General features: G+C 35.9%; 1 protein-coding gene across 1 annotated transcript; it reads left to right on the top strand.

Moving 5' to 3' along the window:
* The first annotated feature begins 17,519 nt into the window (after positions 1-17,519).
* Positions 17,520-20,982, top strand: cckb (cholecystokinin b). The gene is made up of 3 exons (XM_059556163.1): positions 17,520-17,655; positions 18,405-18,665; positions 20,542-20,982. Exons 2-3 carry the CDS (start codon positions 18,419-18,421, stop codon positions 20,670-20,672), a joined length of 378 nt encoding a protein of 125 aa, XP_059412146.1. The 5' UTR covers positions 17,520-17,655; positions 18,405-18,418; the 3' UTR covers positions 20,673-20,982.
* The last annotated feature ends 1,088 nt before the right edge of the window (positions 20,983-22,070 follow it).

The following is a 22,070-nucleotide window of genomic DNA, read 5'->3' as shown; positions in this document are numbered from 1 at the left end:
GCCTGTGCCGCTCAGCCAATCAAATTTGAAGACCGAAATTGTTGCATAATATAAATAACACAACATATGTTATTTATATTATACTGAAGGTATAATTTGATTTCTACTCTCTCTTATTCAGGTGTGTTAAAGTGTCCCTCATACACACTTGGGACGTTCAGGTGTAACGGTGCACTTCAAGTGTGTATCATACCAGCCACTTGATGTCACTATTGCTTTAACTTCACCTGAAGGAAATATAATAAGCAACTTCCTCAGAGCTGAAAATATGTAGTTACAATACTACTATGCAAATACTGATGCTTGGTTCGTTCAACTTGATCTGAATTTAACCTAGCTTAACTATTAAAACTCTTTTCCGTTGATCCCAAGTTAAAAGCTAACGTGACAGACATCACTAAATCAGTAGTAAACATTTCTTGTAAGATCAATAGTGATTCGATAGCTTTGCAAGATTTGTGTTCAAAACCATGCGGACGTTTGGGATCATTCATTGTTATTTTGTAAACCGGAATCGGCCTGTTTCTTTTCCACAGTGAATTGAGAATAACAACTTTTCATCATCATAATTGAATTTGGAGCAGCTGTATGCTTTGAAACGAGGTTGTCCTTCTGAGAGACCATCTGTGCTTAATTCTCCAAAGCACTTGGATAGATTTTTTTGCAAGCTGTCTGACAATGTATAGTTTTATGTACAAAATATTGTGGAAAAGGATCAAATGTGGTTGTTTTAATATCTCTGACAAGACATCCCTGCCAGAACAGCTCTACAGTTTTGACAATCATTTTAGCAGTTTTGGGATTTCACTGCATTGTCAGTGATGCTAGATTAACAGTTGTGCCTGTCAAGAACATGAAAAATCACATAGTATACAAATTATGCAAATATTAAATACACATGTTCAGATTCACATTGACAGACCGAAAAGACGTCACGCCATTCATGGGCTGAAATAAATAAAAAGGAATAATTGGATGCGATAAAGCTTTGTGATTAGACTTCGATGATGACATACTAGTTAACCCTTTACTTTGGATAAATGAAATGACACACAAATGCAATCAAACATACTAGCAGGGCTTTCTGACCCACTGTGTAAGAAAATAAATCATTCAAGTAGCAAAGCCCGGAAGCATATTGATTCGGCAGGAGCTCCAGATGTGTAATTCGGCAAAAATACAGAAAGAGTAATTGAGTCTCTGTTCTTCATGGCATCATCTGACTGGGTCAATTTGCTATCTGCCTGATCAGGTCAGTGCTCAGGGTGGATGAGACTCCAGCCGTGCCTTTCACACTGCCACTGAGACCAGCTCAAGTGTGCATAATGTATAGAGAACCACAGTCTATAAATTACATCTGACTTAAGTTGGCAGGAGAGCTGCCTGAATAAACCTCACAGAGTAACAGCAAAATTGCAGTTTGACAACAAGAAAGGTACAATTTTCAACACTAACACTTCTTTTCTAAACGAGGTTCTGATGGGGATTCAAATAGAAGTCTTCAATATTATTAATTAATTATAAATTAATCAATGACTTAAGTCACAGCTTGCCCTTATCTAAAAATGTCTTGGTTAATAGCTCTTTATCTTATAACTAATTAAAAAAAGACAACTTATTGTCTGTTTCTTGGAACATGCACCTGTCATTTCTTTTCTCCTTAAGGACCGGTTGCCCAATCGTTTGTCTGTGCCCACTCTTAAAGTACCAGTGCCTCAGGCTGGATAGGCCTGGTCCATGCCTAGCTTCACTTATTTCCTCAGTTTCTTTTTTTACTCACTGTATCTCTGACATTTTCCCTAGCCTGAGGTAACTTCCTGCAAGCGAAATGTGTTTAGTGACATCTAGCTTCACCATACTGGTTGGTAAAGTTTAAAAAAGGTGTAAGGGCATATATCTAAGATAATTAACAATTTGCATACAGTTTGGATGGATGGTATGGTTTAATTCTGGGCAAGAACTCCACATCCATCTATGCAGCACTGAGGCAACATTAATGATATCTGTACTACATGATGTTTCTCAATGATAATGACTGTCGTCTGATGTGAGCTTGATCAACCAAAACTGACACTATATGTGTGATTGCTTTATAAATGTAAAAATAGTAATAATTTAATGCACAATGCACTCACAGTGCAATTTCAAAGGCATGAATATTTGACATGGATATTATAAATGAATAATAATTTAAAAAAAATACTTTTTGAGCAAGTTAAGAAAAGTTAAAAGGTTAAGTGTTTTGTGCTGTTTTCTCATTTGATTTTGTCAAAGTTTTACACAAATAAATAAAGTATAACTGTAACAGCTGCTTTTAGTGGAGGAAATAAAGGTCCAGCAGCATATGAGGAATACACAGACATGTGGATTTTAAACTTTATTATTATTAAATGTCTATTTAGATTTTGTTTATTTAGATCTGTATTCTCCGTTTTAATAGTATGAGTGTGTCTCAAGCCAGCTGATGGAGCTGTTACTTGCCAGTTGGGCCAGTGCTCATGTTCTTGCGTTCCAATGTTTTGTTCATCATACACATGTGTTTTGTGCCTGGCAAACATTTGTTTTGTGTTGCATTGAATACTTTTTTAGATTACTGATTCAAATGTCAGGTTTTCTAGCTGGCTGACACCGACAAGAGGTTTGGTTAATGTGAGAATCACTTGTGATAATCTTGGAAGCAAAAAGGTATTGATTAAAAACAAAAAACATACAAAATTACAAATTATTTGGCATTAATTGCTTAGTATTTGTATTTAACATTTTCTAGATTTATAAACAAATTGTATTATTTTTTAATTTACAAAATGTGTCTTATATTTTACAAATACATTTGTGTGTAAAAATGTTGAAAAAAAAATTATGGTTTTAATTTATGGCCAGTGAGTCATAAAAATCTTTAGAATTCCTGTTAATTCCAGCTATAACATGTATCTAACAAAATGGATCTGCCCATGTCCACATGGACTTGTCCAACAAGTTGAGCAGAGAGGAACGTGATTTAGTGAGAGGAAAAATCTGGAAGTGCGTTTAAGGAGAGAATGAGAGAACAGGGAATAAACCTCAGCTCCTCGAAAAAGCTCCACTTCAATTCAACGACAAGGTCGATCCGGAGGAATCTGCTTTGCAAATGTGTCCCAGCATGTGTTGACTGTGGTGTTGAACCCCACGGCAGTAACACAAACTGAGGAAAACAGCCTCAGGGTTGAAAATAATTCCTGTAGATATCAGCGAGTTCCCAACTCTCTGCCCCACCAGTCACAGAAGCCACGCAGAGCAGGTGCACCGGCGCTGGGGCTCTTTAAGCTTGTTTAACTTTTGTGACACGCTTCTCCACAGCTGTAACTCTTGGTGTCACTTCAGTAATGTGTGTAAATCTGTGACTATGTCAAGCCCTTCAAATGCTCCTGTAGGGAGCTTCAAATTTAACTGCTGGCAGAGGAATGTTGTAAGAATTGTCGCAGGCACTGAGGTAAGCAGTTATTTATACTATATATAGTCAAAAAAATGAAACTGGTTATCAGAACTGTTAACAATACAACCCGGTAACTTTGTGTGTTTCACAGAGCTCTTCAGCCTGGGATGTTGTCTTTTAAACCCCAAGTAAAACTCAACTTCTAGCACAGGGATATTCATCTAAAGCAAACACTGTGTAGCCAGAAGTATTTACTATGTAACAGCCAGCTGTTAGCAGCAAAAAATCAATCATAAACTCAACAGTGCTTGCTTCTCTGAAACTTTCACACACTGTATTTCATATAGTGTTTAATGGAAAAATGTAAAACAGTGACATTGTAAAAAGCGTGGAAAAAGACACTTTAATAAAAAATTATTTTAGTGAATTGTATCCTTTAAACTACATTTCCAGTATAACTTCTGTTTCTGTGGAATTCTATATAATATATAATTTACAGTATTGGTAATAGAATAGTTAGAACACTTTATGTTTCTTAATTATTTTCCAGTTGTTGTTTTTTTTGGTAAAAATTTTCTCACTAAAAAGGTTTTTCTCACGTGTTTGTGGATTCTGGCAAACCCTATGTTAGACAAAATGTCACCACAATGATGGCAATATATGAAATCTGAAAATATTTATTTTTATCTAAAATGTGCAGTGTTCTGTATGGGATAGATTTAGGGTTGGTGCAGGGTGATAGAATATATGATTTATACAGTATAAAAATCAATAGTTTTTTAGAGGTTTTTAAATTAACCCTTTTCTCCCATTTCAACCAAATATTCCAAAGAATATTGATTAAGCATTTTCTGTACGTCACATTTTCACATTCTCAGACCTGCAGATGAGATATTCAAACGTAAATAAATACATTTCTAAACTTTGTCTTTCAGATTGTTCAATAAGTGCTGGAGTGATGGTGCAGTTTCGCTGATAAGGCTTCAGTTTCTCGTCAACAATCACCTTGACAACGTCATACAAACACGGGCCACAGCATCCAGATAAGCACAGTCTGCTTAAAAAAAAACACTTCTACTATGAATCACATCTGTTGTCCATCAGTTTTACCCCTAAGTGTCTGTGCAAGAATGTCTTGGATAAACGCAGGGACAAAGACATCAAATATTTACAAAGAGCGACATTAAAATTGTATAAGCTTAAACAACCATATGTCTCTCTCGTACTCCTCGGCGTGAAATCCTCACAAGGATATGTTCTCAGATTTACGATGTGGACAGCATTTGCTGTTTTCTCGCCTGTCTCATCCCCAGTGCCTTCACAGAAATCAACGCTGATTTATATCAAACTCATTCAGAACCCTTCGAAATACTGCAACAATATGCTACGACTTCAACAATAATAGACACAGATGCAATCAACAGTTTGCTGCAACAGGAGGAACGTTTTTGGCTTCTAATACAAAATGAATAATCACTTTATATAATAGCATTCACCAGTATATCGAATTATAAACATAATTCCTTATAGGTGCAACATCCATATTTCCTGTAATCGCTCCACTGTTTAAATTAGCCAACAATGGAGCCGTATGTGAAGGGGTGACGTTTGTAACATCTGAAATGCAAATACTGGCTTCTCTCAGGCTTCCACAGAAGTTCTGAATGAAGACCCTAATTAAAGCCTGAGGGACACATGGCAAAACCAACTCTCTCCCTGTGACACGTCAGACACGAGAATGATGAATAAATTACCATGAGAAGATGAAAAAAGGGTTCATTTCTCAAAAGTTGAAAAATCTGCACTTGTTTGGGGCCAGATAGCAAAGTCCTTTGATGTAAGAGAACACTTTTTTGAGAATAAGGTACACTGTAGCAATAGGCTTGATTAACATTCTCATTTGGAATTTTGGGGTACTATCGATGACTTAATGACCGGGTTTCCCACTCTGTTAAACAATATCAATGGTGAGTGAGTGTTAATAGACATGTTAATGGACCATACGCAGAGCCACACCCTCATATAGATCATACGTTCATTCCTCTAACCAAGATCTATTCCATTTCCTCTTGTCCGCTCTTGTTAAGTGATGTTTTAATGGTGGGAAAGAGGACTGAGAGGTCCACAATATGAATATGAGAGCTGATGTCTCAAAAGACCGTAGTAATTAGCCTTTTTCTACATTGACATCAGGAATCCACTGAGAAGACTGTCAGTCAGCCTCCTACGCACTAAAATTCCAATATTCACCACAGAAATAACCATTATTAATGTTTCAAAGTTCACTCTTCAACTTCTCAAGGCATCACCCTGTGAAGTCTATGCTCTTGTGTGCTCATTTCTATAGCTGCCCTGAGATGAAGTTTCACTAGTGGAACTGGAAAACGAGGGTCTAAACATGTCAAGTTGATGCAAGCTAAAAGTGCAAATAGCAAACTTTCATCTATCACTGTCTCTTTCTATCATTCTCTCCTCTTTGTGTAGCAGCGGTATCTTAAGATTTCTTTGTTTAGGGTATAAAGTCAAATCTTTGAGCAAAGTTGAAAGACAGAATGTGGGCGATACTGCCTTTTGAAATATTGGACCAAACTATAGCAAGTTCAACAGAGAAATATTTCAATATTTCAGACATCCATATGTCCATAGCCATCATTTCTTCATTCCTTCTATGATTTATCTCTCTATATAAGTGCCTAGAGAATGAATACATAATGATGTAATACATAACATGATGTAATCATACTGCTTAATTCAAATTGGCCAGAGACAAACTCGCTCAGCACTTGTTGTAGGCATATATCATACTCGTATTTTAACCGTAATCTTTATTTTGTTAGTCATTTACACGTAAGTGCTAGTGAAAGTTAAAAAAAGTGTTAAAATAAACACTAAAAGAAAACATAACCTTTCAGACATAATTTGACAATGTGTTTTATTCATGTCAGATATATTTTGTGTAAACTATACATTTTACAACATCTTAACTAACAGTTATTGCAAAATGCCAACATGTTTTGCTAAACAAAATTCAATAATTAATAGGCTTTATTGACATCACTATGAATAAACATTCAACATTCAAGTGCATGGCTTAGGAACCTAAAAAAAAAACCTAATGAACAAACTTTGTAGCCAAAATTCAATTTCAATTTAAAAAAAAAAATTCCTGGAAGTATAATCTAAGAAATAATTGTGACAACTAGCCCCATTCGTATATGTCACACTGATGACCACAAACAGCTGCTCACTGCTGTATAATAAAGTATTTGTTTTTTATTTTTCCATGTAACTTTAATCTTACAAACAGAACAACAAGGTGCTCTTACATCTATGAAATGTCACTGTGTACTCATGCATGACGTGTTCATGCATTTCTTCCTGTGTCCTGTGTGCTTAATGATTATTCAGTTAATCCACCCTCCGTGTATTACAGGTGATTAAAAACTAACAAATATGTCACATGTTGACTTTACCTGATAGGTCTGAGTCCTAATGCCAGCATGACAACAACATCTTGAACCCCCAATCAATATTGTTCTGTGACAAAAGCTCCAGCAATTCATCCACCGAGCCAGTCAGACTCATGCACTCTGAGTCTGATAACTTAATATGAGTCAATCTGGCACTGCTTATTGATTAGTCCATTTCTACATTTGCTTTTATGATCACTAATCTAATTTGTTGATAAAGAAAAGGCAGATAGGAGATGGAGATGATGGAAAAGAGGACATTCCACTGAAAATGCTGAGAGATGGAAAGATCTCCAGGCATGGCTTAATTAAATACGTGTGGTGAGGGTACAGGTGCACATTAAGAAGGCAAGAGACAAGCCATCTGCTGCTACTGCAAGACATGCCAGGGATGAAATATTCATAAGCCGACAAACACACACATACAAACACTCTTACACTTTAGTATGGGCAGACATGGCTGACAGCCTCACATGCATTTACACACTTGTTTAAGCATTCACAGTAGAGTGTACATGCATATGTAAGTCACTCGCACACCCTCACATTTGACAAAGCCTCAAACCAATTGGTGTCATGGGTAAAGTGTGTTTGACTTGTTTATTTGCACTTCATCATAAGTCCCCGCTGTGGCCAGAGCTTTAGCTCATTTACATTTTAGTCAACAGCCAAGAATATGTACCTCATTTTAGCCTCTTTCAATTATACTCCAGTTGTGACATCAATAAGTTGAACCCCTCATTCACAAATGACTGAACCTGAATCTACACCTCATAGGAATTCAGACTGAAAACATTGATAAAACCTGAACTCGTATAAGACCGGAAAACAATAATAACCTTATTGGCTGCATCCTATACCTGAATATCGGTTAAATGTTTGACTGACAGAACTTTCGATTTGTTTGATGACAAATCAAATGGCACTACATATGAATGCCATCCAGAAACGAAAAAAAAAAAAAAGATATAATAATTTAGGACTAATCCTAAAGGATCCTAATGGGATTCTTCTCATGATATGCCAACATAACACAATACAAAAATTATTAAAAGACAGTTTGATAAAAATCCAATAAGGAATCCTAATCACATTACATTTTTTATTTATTTATTTTTTTATATAAAAGCAATACAGGAATTCAACTTCTGTAAGACATCATGACTTGTAATGTGCCTTCTGTCCATCTGATTACACAGTCATCCACTAAATAAACAGTTCTCCAAGGGATAGCACACTTTCCAATTGACTTTTGTCTCAACCACAAGCTTCCAGCCTAATGAGAGCACCATTAGAGAATCCAAACAAGCAGATCCTAGTCAGAATGCTGCTCGAGGAAAGTACCTTGTGTAATTAGAGACAGAGCAATCTGAAAGCCAGCTGTAAGAGGCATTCAACATTATACAGTCATTTATTTATTTTTACAAGAAAAGTTTGTTTTACAAGAAAATTTCAGTCATTCAAAATTTCATGTTTAATTCTGTTAATGGAAGATCCTTTTGTTTTGATTCGATTGTAATTATTTGTGAGATATACAATTTGTTTTCACATCATTTGTTTTTCAAATTGGAAAAGTAACCTATATAATATTTTAATTTGAAAACAAATTCAATACCATAAGTTTTTTTTCTTCATGTTATTTGCATTTACTAGAGTTTCCATAGCATTCGTTCCATCTTTGAGCTGATTTGATATTTGTTACAGTATCTTGATGCACTTTATACAGTGCAGTATTTACCTGAACTGTCAAAATGATCTACAGAAGTTTCTCTGTCTTTTTGTGCTTTTGTTTTTGATCTAAGAAAGGCTCAATGCCTTATTTATTCAGAAGTATCACAGGAAGTTGTAACGAACAGACATGTGTCTGGGGGGATTTGAAAATTAGATTTTGAATGTGACTCATTCCAACAGCAGGAAGAAATTGTATTTTTATTAACTTGTTTTCAGCAGAACAAAATGTGACATGATTCCATCATTCCAGAGCAGGCTTGGATTTTCCATATCAGACTGCATGTATGTTATTGATTTCAGTAAGGCAGTCTGAAACACTCAAAATTGTCTTCAAAGTCATCCTTGTTGGTTACACATTCCCTTGATTGCTTTTTTTTTTTTGGTTAAGGTGTGCATGCACACAGATGTTGACTTTGAAGATGCTGCATGGGTGTAGGGCTCTTTAAACTCTGTTTATAATTATAAGTTTTTTGCTGAGAGATTTATGCTTTGGTGTGACAGCAACTGGCAGATTCTCAAAGTCTGACAATTAAAACTTACAAACAGTCTCTGTAAAATATTTAACACATTTGGAATGGCATACTGTCTGTAAGTGCTTGCAACAAACTCAAACTCATTTAGAGATGAATATCATAGTATTAATTTGCATTGTCTGTTTTAGTTTATTCAACAGTGATCGTCATCACTAATTTCTTTACCCCACTAATTCACTAATTCACATTCACTTTCTTGCTTGTCATAAAATAAATGGACTGTGTTTCGTGAAATAATAGCAAGAATCGAGTTGTCCGCAAGGGCTGCACAAGTAAACAGGAATACAACGCTACTAGTGGAGTGCAAATCATGAAAACAGGATGCTTAACAGTGATTATTTTCAGTGAATCATAAACATTCAGCATGACTTGTGTAATCAAATTTTTTAACAAATGACTCTTCATGAACTGGTTCTTTTTAGTGAATCCAAAACAGTATGAATCCCAAACGAGCAAGCATGCTCTTTTACTTTATTGCCAATTTGAATCATGAATCCTCCACTGAACTGAATCAAAATCTGATTTACTTAATGAACTGTGTTTTCTGTGACATTAGAATTATTACTGCCTAATTATCTATACATTAATGTGATCATTTACATATATTAAGCATATTTTGTAAACAAAAACTTTTATTTTGAATGTGATTAATCAGGATTAATCATTTGACAGCACTAGTTTTTACATATGATCCTTTTAAATATAAAAACAAATAGGGCTACATCCTGACATCACAAGACAAGAAGTGTCATGTTATTACAACATGACAGAATCAGCAACAACAGTATAAATGAAACTGGCAAACAGCAACAATTCTACCATATTAATTATTCATGCTTCAGTGCATGCTGGGAAATGGCTACACCATAATAATTTTTTTTTTCAGTGTAGGTCTATTTAAACTCAAAAAATGAATTAAACTAACTCTAAACTGTGCTTGTTGTTTAGACGTTAAACATCTGTGAGAAATGTAAGAAAAAAAGCTGCTTTGAGATGCATTACTTGTGTTCCTGCAAACCAAACATGTTTACCCTTACCAATCGGCTTACCTTCAGCACTTTCTAGGAAAAGATAGAGATGTGACCTCATGAAATAACGAAAATGATGTATGATATAATAGTATGATATTTATCAATGGCATACATTAGTAACAGGAGAGCAATGTTTTCAATCATCTCAAACAATCAATTAATACACTTCCCTATACACAGGAAAGCCGTGTGTAATGATGGCAGTCATTCATGATCTACTAAGCACTACCCATGATAAAGCACACTATTCAAACACCAAGGGGCCAATTATCCTGAATAAGGGACTATCACTTATGTCAACAATCTACAATCGGTTTTGACATTGACATTTGTTTTGCTAGGTTGCCATTACTAATTGAAGCCTTTTACAGAAAATGATGAACTATGGAATGAGAGAGACAAGAGGTAGGAAAGCAGGAGGTTTTATTTTATGAGGTCTAGTCTATGCACGAAGAGGAAAATGTGAACTTATAGCTGCAATTCCCTATTAGTCCAAAAAAAGGTCCCTTGGACAAATGGGGAAAAAAAACTGATTAGGGAATGACACTATTTAATACATATTTTTTAGAAAATTGTTTCAGAGCACTGAAGTGCAAAATACTCCATGTTTGTACATTTCTAGATTCCTTGAGAGAAATGTACATTAAAATGCTCTCAGACATTTCAGGTTGGCATGGAAATTGGACTCGCAATTTCCCACAAACTCTTGAAATGTTTTTAGATATTAACTGACTGAGACGTGTCATACGTGCATTTTGTTCTGATGTCAAATTCAGTTATTCACCGAAGACTGAAATACAATGAAGCTCCATGAACCATCTGCCCAGTCCTTCAGAAAACATCCTCATTTCATCTGTCTTGCTCTCTATTTCCATTTCCCACCAAGAGCACCATCATTCTCTGCCACAAGGTTTTAGAAAAACACCTTTTTTTTACCCAGAACAATCATGCAACATTTTATTCTTTTTTTGAAAGTTGAATTCAAAATCCTTTTGGCTTGAAATGTCCATGACTCCTGTGTTTCCTACCAACCCCACTGCTTTGAAGGAATATCAGATCTCTCATGGAGCCCAGATTCATTCATAATTCAGCATATGTCGTTTGTATCTTCCTTGCGTATATCTGACTCGATCTCCCCTAAGAGAGCCCCTGGAATGAAGGATTACTGGGATAACATTCACACCAGGGATGGGGGTTTCCTTCAATCAGGTCAATACATCATAGAGAATGTATGTCTTTCAGGATATTTTTAAAGCTAAATATATATTTTTAATGAAGCTGGTAAACAGTGATCAGTTGATCACCACAGAAATTGTAGAAATAATTACATTTGTAAAAATCATTGTTAAACCTGTATTGAAAAGTTTATGAACTGCTCTTAATAAGGGGCCATTTACCTGACAACAGTTTCAGCCAAAAATGGGAAACTTTTTATGCTTTTTCCCTGTTCGTTGACAGGCGTTTTGGGGACTGAAAACGCATATTTCTGAAAAAGGGTTTCAAAGTGCAAGTTTTTTAAAACACTGCCATTATTGTTTCTGTGTAAACACCCAAAATGGGAATCTTTGAAAAATGGTGACGTCATGCGCATGCATAGTACGTGTTAGGTAAGTAGACATGCACAGTATGTGTCGATTTTAAAGGCAAGTGCAAACAAACATACACAACAATGGCGGAGTACATGGTACTGTTGTTGCTGCTCAAGAGTTCGCTAACGCTTCTTCAGCAAAGTGTGGATTTACTTCATCAATATTACAACCAACAGCAGAGTAAACAGTAACCCACAGGTACTGTTTACTAACAAGGTGACAGCACCAACTACTGGCCTAGCATATGCCGTTTTTGTGGATATGTGAAAACGCGAATAATTTTGAAAGCGTTGTCGTATATATGTGAAACTTTTAAAAAATGCAAGGGAAAATCTATTCCATTTTTGACTATCGTTGTCATGTAAACGTAGCCTAAGAGTCTCGAGTATTTAGAATTTAGACTCATTCATGGTAATCAAAGCACTCAATAGTCAAACTGCACTAAGACTTATTTATCGATTAAGAGTCTCACTAACTGATGCTTATAAATAGAAGGATTCATCTCCGGTGAGACTGAATCCAGCGTGCTTAAAGTACAAGCTGAACTTTCTCAAATGGCCTGACTCTACAGGGGATTTCCTGCCCTGAATCACAAAGCTATTCTGTAGCTTAGATTATTCAGGTTTTTAAAAATATGGATGACAATTAACAATAGGAAAACAAAGCTTTCAGACAGTGCAGATAAAAAGTGCAAATCTAAGAGCATATTGAAGCAGAATATATGAAGAACTGGTAAAAGCCTTTGTATACCTGTATGGTTTATAGACAGCTGAGGTAAATGAGATTACTAACCTTGTGTTTCACTCTTGAGATCATTTTTAGCTGCTTGTGGACATATATTGGCACGAGAATGAGTCATGATTTGATCCACTTCGCATCCTCCTCTGGAGTTTTCACTCAAGCGTTCCTTTTGTGTATACAGGCACATCCCTTCATTATTATATCAAAAGCCTGATTTATTGAAAGCCCCTTGGAAACTCGAACACAATTGACTGTCATTTATTTTGTTAAAAACAAGCATCAGCCTCTGATTGTTGCCCAAATCCTACGCAAGCCCTTTAACTGCCTGTCAGGTCAAACTTATTCAAGCTGGGGGGTAATTCATCATAATGACACCGCAATTGTGATTTAAGATTCAACACTGATGTTAATGGGAAAAGTACAGCTGGGGCATTAAAGTCGATGTAGTATCCTGAAATTGCGCATACTATTACATGGATCTCCTGTCAGGAACTTGTATAGACATTTAATCCTGGTGGTTGGCAGGTTTAAGCACATGATTGATTGACTCAAGAAGCATATTTATTTAGTAATATATTTATCTTTATTAAATTGCTGCTTTTTGTGTGTGTGTGTGTGTGTGTGTGCATGTTTTTGTGACATATCAGGACACAACTCTGTATAATGACATGGGTATGACACAGGTATTACAAGGAGAGGGTGACTTATGAGGACATAACCCATGTCCCCATTTTTCAAAACGCTTATAAATCACACAGAATGAGTTTTTTTGAGAAAGTAAAAATGCACAAAGTTTCCTGTGAGGGTTAGGGTTAGGTGTAGGGTTGGTGTAGGGCCATAGAATATACAGTTTCTACAGTATAAAAACCATTACACCTATGGGATGTCCCCAAATATAAGTTAGTGAAAACTGCAGTGCCAGCTAAAAACCTTACTGTATGGCACAGTATTTTGCTTTGTTTTAAGTTTGTGTTATAATACAAAGTTTGTCAAGGATTTGCAAGAAACCTCCAAGAAAAGTGCATATGTGAGACCGTGCAAGACCGTTTGGTTGCGCATATGCAAGATCCTATGTGCTATGGCACCATTTGATTTACAAAATGTATGTTATGCTTAGAGTAAGTAGCTCAGTCCCTTTTATTAGCCAGAGGCTTCAATCAATATCATTGACTTCCTGCACCTTTTAAAGACGACTTAACACATCTTAACACCTCCTAGGATAATAGTTTTAATTAGATTCAGCCAACATCCTTGCAATATAAAAATATACAGGCTGAGAGATAAAGAGAACAATCTTTAAATAAATAGTCAGACATTGCAGAGAAGGGAAAACCTGTAATGCATTTTGTTTGGGTGGTGGAGCTCAGCATTATTAAATATTCATAGACTGATAGATAGGGATACTTTATGAATCCCCTATGGCAAACTCATGCTACATCTCAGCTGGCTAGGAAAACAAAGGGTGATTGTCAATGCAGAGATTTTGTCATGGTACTAAGCTAAAAGAAACTAGCACAAATTATTAATTTAACCCTGGGGAGTTTATAAAATAAAGTCTGTAAAATGCCAGTGAAGTTTAAACTGCCTTTACAAGCTTTGAAATTAAAGGTGTCAGTGCTGTTTTTGTCTTAATGTTTTTTTTAAGATGGTTCAAAATGGCCAGTCTATTAATGTGTCTATTAATATTAACGATGTAAAACGAAATCCTCCCCACTCAACAGAATCAATACTTTGCCTACCAAAAATACAGCAGAGTTACGCAAGCAGCCTCGCAGGGTAATCCAATTTGATAATTGCCCATCTATCCTCTCGTTAACATGTTTTTTGCAATGCCAATCAGGGGGAGGACAGGTGCCTCTTTCAGCACAACCCAGCTGGCTCTTCAGTCCTAATTCATCCTGCTTCAAGTGTTATTGGCCAAGCTAAAGGTAAATCACACAATAAAACACTGCAAAATAGGATGCCGTTTCTTATACAGCACCCTACACAAAGATAATTACAGTGGCGTCATAGTAATGCTGGGGCACATCCCATTAAACCAAATTAGTTTGTTCCCCTTATCAATGCAGATTTTGTTATCCCAAGCATGTGCTTTGACCATTTAAAAGTTAAAAATAAATGAAACACAGCCGCCAGAGAGTTTTACTACACTCAAGGTCCATAAACAGAAAGGTGAAATATTTTTTCTCATTCAAATCTCAATCGGATTGTAAAGGTGACAAAGAGTTGCACATAAAAACATGCATTTGTTTAGTTGTGAATCAAAGGACATTGTATATGGTCCCTACCTTGATCCTTCAATAAACCAATGGTTCATTTCCCAGAGATCATGGAAATAAATGCAATGTACATTTTCAAAGACTTGTGCTACTTGTTAATACTTTCCCATTCTACTGAGAATTTGATTGGACAATTCTGAATGAATTCTGCATGAATTGATGCTAGTCATCAATATCTTTGGTCCATTTCCACTGAAAGGAAACCATGTAGATTTTAATTTTGTTAACTTTCAGGAATACTCTAGCATATATTTGTCTACACAGCTCTTTGATTTCATAAGATCTTGCATAAGACACAAGTCTGTCAATTTTGCTTGGTCCTCTCCCTTCACAGCTAACATGGACATTTTACTTGGTCTTTTCTGGTCTGAAATGTGGTAATTAAGTGTCATTAATTGACATGCCCCCAGTATGTAATTAGAGACAGAGAGAGGGACAGCAGCAAATAGAGAAACAGCTTTAAATTACTTATTCATGTGTGCAGTGGAAAGTTTAGCCATCTTGTAAGAAGCATAGATTTACATAGGTCATCCTCAATTACTGTGGAATGATCTTCAGTAATGGTGCTGGTTTCATTTCTTTCCAGAAGACTGTGAGGTGAGCACAATTACATCTGTCGTTTAACCTCCTAGCCCTCGATTTATAGCTGATCCTGTCATGGCAGACTCAGATCAGAATAAAATACGATGAGGATCATTTAATGCAAAATTTCTGCATGGACCTGTTTTGAGAGAGATTGAAGTTATGATTTGCAAAGCGCTTGGTTTGACACGACTGATCATGGCAAAACTTTCTGGCAAGACATTCTGATCTTTCTATTCTTTAACTTAAGGTTGATTTTTTTTTTTAAATAGGTGTGTTGTGCTTACTAAGGCAAAATTTAATTTGGTCAAATATACATTAAAAACAATGTTCATTGTTAAATTCTATTACAATAAAAAAAAAAAATTTTTAAAGTCTATTTTAGTATATATTTTTTTTACATCTAATTTATTCCTGTGCTGGCAAAGCTAATTATCCACCAGTATTCAGTGTCAAATGATCCTTCAGAAATTATTTTTATATGCTGACTTGGTGCTCAAGAAACATTTCTTTTTAAAAATAATAAAAAAAAAAATACTAACATATTATGTGTGAATAAGAGTAATTATTCCTGACTTTACTGAATGCTTATTGCCTGTCTATTAAATCATTTGAGCCATTTTGCCATTTTTGTTGAGACGAATAAAAATAGAACAGGAATTGAAGGAGAAAGCATTGAATGGAATGGAAAACGTTGCAAGCCAGATTCAAACTTTAGCCACTCCTCTGATCGATAATAAAATCTCTTGAGACTTGACTCTGTTATGTAAGGTGATGGAAGTGGGAAATGACTCTGGACTAAAAGTCTTGATGTCTTGATGAACCTTGCTATAAAAATCTCCTCATCAAACACAGGTTACGAGTGCATCTCATGTGTGACTATCCTTCACACCTGAAGTAAAGAAGTCAAGCAAATTGAAGTGCAGGTTGCCTTCACATTAAGACAGGCTCCAATCACACAAACACCTCCCACACCAGCCAATCGATTCTCATGCTTCACAGCACCTCCCACGCAAGTGTTCCCACACCGACCACGCAAATGTTACACCCCGATAACCATGAAAGGGAGAGAGAAACGAAGAGAGGGAGAAAGACTGAGAGACAGGTGGACAGACAGATGTATTCCTTCACAGCTGTTCTCTGTGAAAACAAATTAAAGTACCCCATGAGTACTTCAATTGTCACCTCATAAAAGCTAAAAAAAAAAAAAAAAAAAAAAAAAAAAAATAAGATGTAAATTATGAGAAGAGCTACAAAAAAGGATGGGATAGACAGCCAAGAATAAGAGGGATGGCAGACGAGACTTTTTTTTCTCCTGTTTTTTGGCCACGCTTTTCTATAATGAAAGTGTATGAGCACATCAAGGTCCAAGCTACAAAAAAATAACACCATAAAATGATACTTTTATGGTGTTAGATCTCTCATTTTGAATCTTAATAGCTTGATAAATTATAGTGAAACCTGGATATTCTTCAGAGAAAGTCATATGGAGCCACATGAGGACGACATTAAATAATGACATTTTAGATTTTTTTGTCCAACACCTCAATCTCCGTTCTGCTTACAAGGGTTTATAAAAGCAGTGTGTTTACATCATACTAAGTGTAAAAGTGCTGGTGCTGAAACACTTCCAGAAAGTTCTATACGTAAAGCTGTAAGTTACATAAAGAGTTATATAAAGTCTGTTTAAATATAGCTGCAGCTGTTTTTATCAATGACACACAACATTTTCTATAACTATTAGATTCCGACACTTGTGTGTCTACTTTGGCACCTGGACAGAGAGTACAGGTGAGGCTGGTGCCATGATGGCAGCCATTCACTTACACAGCAGGAGCTGAAATGGCCAGCATATCTAATACGCAGAAATTGCATACAAATGACATGTTTGGTTTTTCCATACAGATATGAGTTAAATTAGCTTCCAGACTGTTCTCCTTGACTCTTGACCCTAAGTTGTTGCAGATCTTTAAACCTGTTATGCTGGCTTTATCTGTGTAATTGAGGTTTGATTAAAGTATCGCCAGATTCAGAATAAATGAATTAAAATAGTCTGATAGAACAATTTAATGATTTCAATATAAAAAACAAATTGTAGAACAGATGCAAAAATAGCAGGATGTACATATGTATATGCTTAAACACTTTCCATGTGCGTGCATGTCTGTGTAAGTGTGTGAGTGAATGCATGTGTATTCACGTCACAGCTGGGTATATAAGTGCCTCTCTCCCTCCTTCCTGAGAATACCCACTTTCATTCTCCTCCAAGCTCGCAAAACAGAATAAGGTAAGAGATCCTATCTATCTATCTATCCATCTGTCTATCTATTCTTTAACTTTCAAACATTAGAGTAACAGAATATAATTGTAAACAGTGCTTGATAACTTTCTTGTCTTTCAAAAATGATTTACTTAATACTTTTTATCTATATAGACTTAAAATGTCTTTCATCCTTTAGACCGAGTTGACAGAAGGTCTGTTACATCAAATAACTGTTACATCAAATATCTATTTTCTTTGTTATTTTCTTAGACAAATAAATTTGTTTATTGATTACTGATGATTTAATATTGATATTAATTTAATTTAAAGGATAAATCTTTTTTTTTTACTTAATAACTAAAATTTTCATTTTGCGTATTTAAAACCAAATTAAAATAAGAATCAAAATGTGATATTTATAGTAGAATGAATGAAAAACGGTATATCAGTAAATCATAAATTAAATGAACTAAACCATGTATCAGTAACAATACAAGTAAATATGAAAATGTATTATTAATAATAATAATAATAATAAAAAAGTATAATTGTATGGCAGTAAAAACAAACAATATGCACATACATTTAATATTAGAAATAATAAAAATTATAACATTAAGAAAAAAATGCTAATACATTTAATATTAATAATAATCAAATTTATAATAACAGTTTTAAAAGAAAATGCATTAAATTGCATGGCAGCAAAAACTAGGAAGTCTTAGAAAAAGGATTTCTTTTAACAAGCTTGCCTCTGTCTGCTCCTCCTCTAGTTCACATTTGCAGGATGAACAGCGGGGTGTGCGTGTGTCTGATCCTGGCTGCGCTTTCTGCCTCCTGTTTGGGTCGGCCCCGCTCCTCTTCCTCTGACACTGATGACAGCCCTCTCCCCTCGCAGCTGGATGCCAGTTTAAGTGGGCACCACCGGGTCGCCCGCTCCACCAGCCTCACCCTCAAACAGCAGCCCGCAGACACAAACCCAGACACTCGTGCCAACCTCAGCCAACTGCTGGCCAAACTCATGTCCAAAAAAGGTGAGAGACACTTGAACAACAAACAATGATCCACAATGACAGAAAGAATGACAATGGTTTTAAATTGTCTTGAAAACCAAAAAATGTAGCTTTAGCAAATGTTTTCCGCACAGACTGAAACACAGAATGAGTAACAGTGAAACTAACTCATACTGCAGAACATACATAAATGGACAACAGGAAGAGCTGGAAGGAGAAGCAGACAGATCTGCTCTTTCTCTTTGTTTCCATCTCTTCTCCTCTGCCTTTCCTGCATGACTTTCGTGCTCATATTTTCTCAGTGTATGTCCTCGTGTACGAACGTTTCTTTTGCCTTCATTTGAAAACTAGCTCAGAATTTCCTTTTCAAAAAAATCTTATTTATTATAGATATGTGCTAAAACAATGTAAAATTCAAATTGGCTTATTCTTCATTACCATAAACAAAGAAATACTCCAAAAAAAAAAAAAATATATATATATATATATATATTGCTACACACATTTAGAGCAAGTTCATTTTTAGGAGAACAACAACAGGAAGGTAAAATAACAAACAAGCAGGTAAAATCATTACATGAAACTACAGGTTTCCACATAATGAAAGGAAAACCTTTGTCACGCACTGTACAGTAGCTCCAGGTTAGCGTTGCTGGGCACTGACAAACACAAACACAGCCGAGAGAAGCCTGTTTATGCCGGAGGTGTACGAGGGGCGGATATTTTTGGGTCAGGTGTGCACCATTAAATTGCATAACCACTCATTAGGGCGTCTCCTATTCAAAGGGGATCTAACTATTATCATTCCTAATCACAGGAACAGGGAATTGCACCTCTGAACAAGCAAGCTCAGTGTGAAATGACATTTTATTAACACTAAATTGTAAACAGGGAGCATCTGTAATGTGTGTTTGTGTATGTGGATCAGGCTTTTTTTATACACGATAGTGTCCAAATATTCTCACAAGGACAAAATGGGGAGCATTTATGATCTCCAAAAGGAAAATAGCTTAATAAACAGATAAATAATGTCTAAAAAAGCCGAAAGGTTTTCTTCAAGAGTTAAATTTAGGTTAGGGGGCAGATAATATCATTAGCCTAGTATTTCAAAAAGCCAATGGAATGTCCAATGTGTGTGTACGAGATGAAAATATTCAGTGTGTGTAATGGGAATTAACTGATCCCATTAAAGAGAGTCCTAGATTCTCACCATACTCAGTTTCTCACTAAGGTCAGCTCTCTCTCTCTCTCTTTTAATAATTGTGAGTAGGAGGTGCAAGTTTCACATGTCAGCATGTCACAACAAGTCAACAACGAAAGATAGTATGTATAGTGTGTTAAAAGTCTCCCATCTGTTGAAAACAGTATCACACCCTTGACAACAAGATTGAATGACACCTAACATGCTGTATGAAGCTGAAACGTTGCCCAAACATTGCCACACACAGTAGCGTGCCACTAAACTCAAATCATTTTTTTTTCCAATCATGTCTATTAAAAATAATTATTACAATTCACAGCAAGTCAAGACAATCCTGACTTTTTAAATGCCATTTTGACACATCTAAATATAAGCCAGAGTTCACACTGACATCTTTTTTTGTTTTGTTTTGCCGTTAACATCTTCAATCGCTTACTTAAGTATGATTCATTTTTTAATGGGTGACAGAAAACTGGCTACAGTGCCAGCTTCATTGATCTCTTGCCATTTAGAACAAGGTTTTATGTAAGAGATGTTAGAAGTTGTGTCTAAAAGTGATGATTTATGCTGATATGTGTGCGTATATAGTAGTCCACTTTTTCTACTTACATATCTATACCATGTCAATACTAGTTATATATTTAGGATGTTAAGAGATTTTGCATTAACTTCTTCCTTTCTTTCTTTCTCTCTTAGGTTCTGTTCATCGCAGCTCCTCCATGAACAACAGAGCAAACAGCATTAACCACCGGATAAAAGATCGGGATTACGTGGGCTGGATGGATTTTGGCCGCCGGAGTGCTGAGGAATATGAATACTCATCATAAAATCCATATATATCAGCTGGTTCCTCACCTACAAATAAAGAGTATATTTATTACTACTACCGTTATTATTATTCTAATGTACATTTGTTAAGAAACCAGTATAATGCAATATACACATATGCCTAATTTTGCAAAAAAAGACAAAAAAGTCTCAAAGTATTGTTGTTGTTTTTCAGTCTTGTTGTTTTTATTTGTCAAATATGCAGTGGTTTTTGCATAAAGGGAACCATTAAGCTGATGTGCTTGTCAGATTCATGAACCCACAGTTTTCAATAAATCAGGTCAGCATTCAACTTTGGCCTTAAAATCCTACAGACTCCAGCAGTTTGTCCATCGAAACAGCTCGCAACCACAAGAACTCGCCTTTAATGGAAGGAAATGGCTTAACAAGACTTTGCGGCTCAAACTGCTTTGTCAGGAAGCCTCTTTGCTTGGAAAGAAAGTGAAAAATCAATGAATGAGTAAATGAATTAATGGAGGAAATGCTTTAAAGGAGCAATAAGTGGAGGCAGTGGAAACATTTCTGGTTAAAAAAGACCATTTGAATTATTCAGATGCTCTACTAAGACAAAGGCAAAGAAAAGTGGAAAGAGTTAGAAAAGAGAGGGTAGAAGGTTTCTTAAGCTTCAAGGCAGACTCAAGGGATTCACTGAGCTTCATACACTGTCCAAGGGTAAAGATTTTCATTTGACAGGCACACAGAGACGTAAATAGACTGGAAGACAGACAGATGCAATAGACCTCTCTATATAATAACAGGCCAACCATCAAGCTGCAGTGGTGGATATGGCATATGTCTTCAGACTGGTCAGCCGCCACATGCACGCACGTCACTGTCTGCTATAATTAGGCAAAGAGCTGGACAGAACTGTCATATTCAAAACATCACCCTTTTCCTCTACTGATCCTTAATAAAGGCGAAATGCTACTGAGCTGTAATCTAATACTGGCCAATAAGAACGAATGTTAATCACATCAAACCCTCAATTATAGATCTAATCCAACATCGAAGACGTATTACATCACATTAGACCACCAGTGGATTTGATTCAGCTTGTCATTATTTAGTCAAATGGGAATAAAGTTATTGGAGTCAGGACTGTTGCTGGGCAGGAACACTGAACTGGCGACACTGAGGTAAAACTTTCTCACTGGGCCCATTGGTTAGATTCTTGGTGCCTGTGTTAGCTTAAACTTCTTGCCCTCAATTAAAACCTTGAGCAATTGTTTGTGTTATTTTGTGTCTGGTTGGATGAGGCAAATGGACAAAACAAAACATGGCTACTTATTTGTGACCAGAGATTAACATTCGCTGATGGACATCTCATGATATAATTGAGGATTTTTTCCCCCTAAAACATCTCATAAAGGATTTGCCCCCAAGACAGTGGAAAAGTC

This window comes from Carassius carassius, chromosome 8, assembly GCF_963082965.1.
Source record: "Carassius carassius chromosome 8, fCarCar2.1, whole genome shotgun sequence".
Classification (NCBI taxonomy): domain Eukaryota; kingdom Metazoa; phylum Chordata; class Actinopteri; order Cypriniformes; family Cyprinidae; genus Carassius; species Carassius carassius.
The sequence above is the reverse complement of the archived record's forward strand: the minus strand, read 5'-3'. Positions and strand labels throughout refer to the sequence as shown.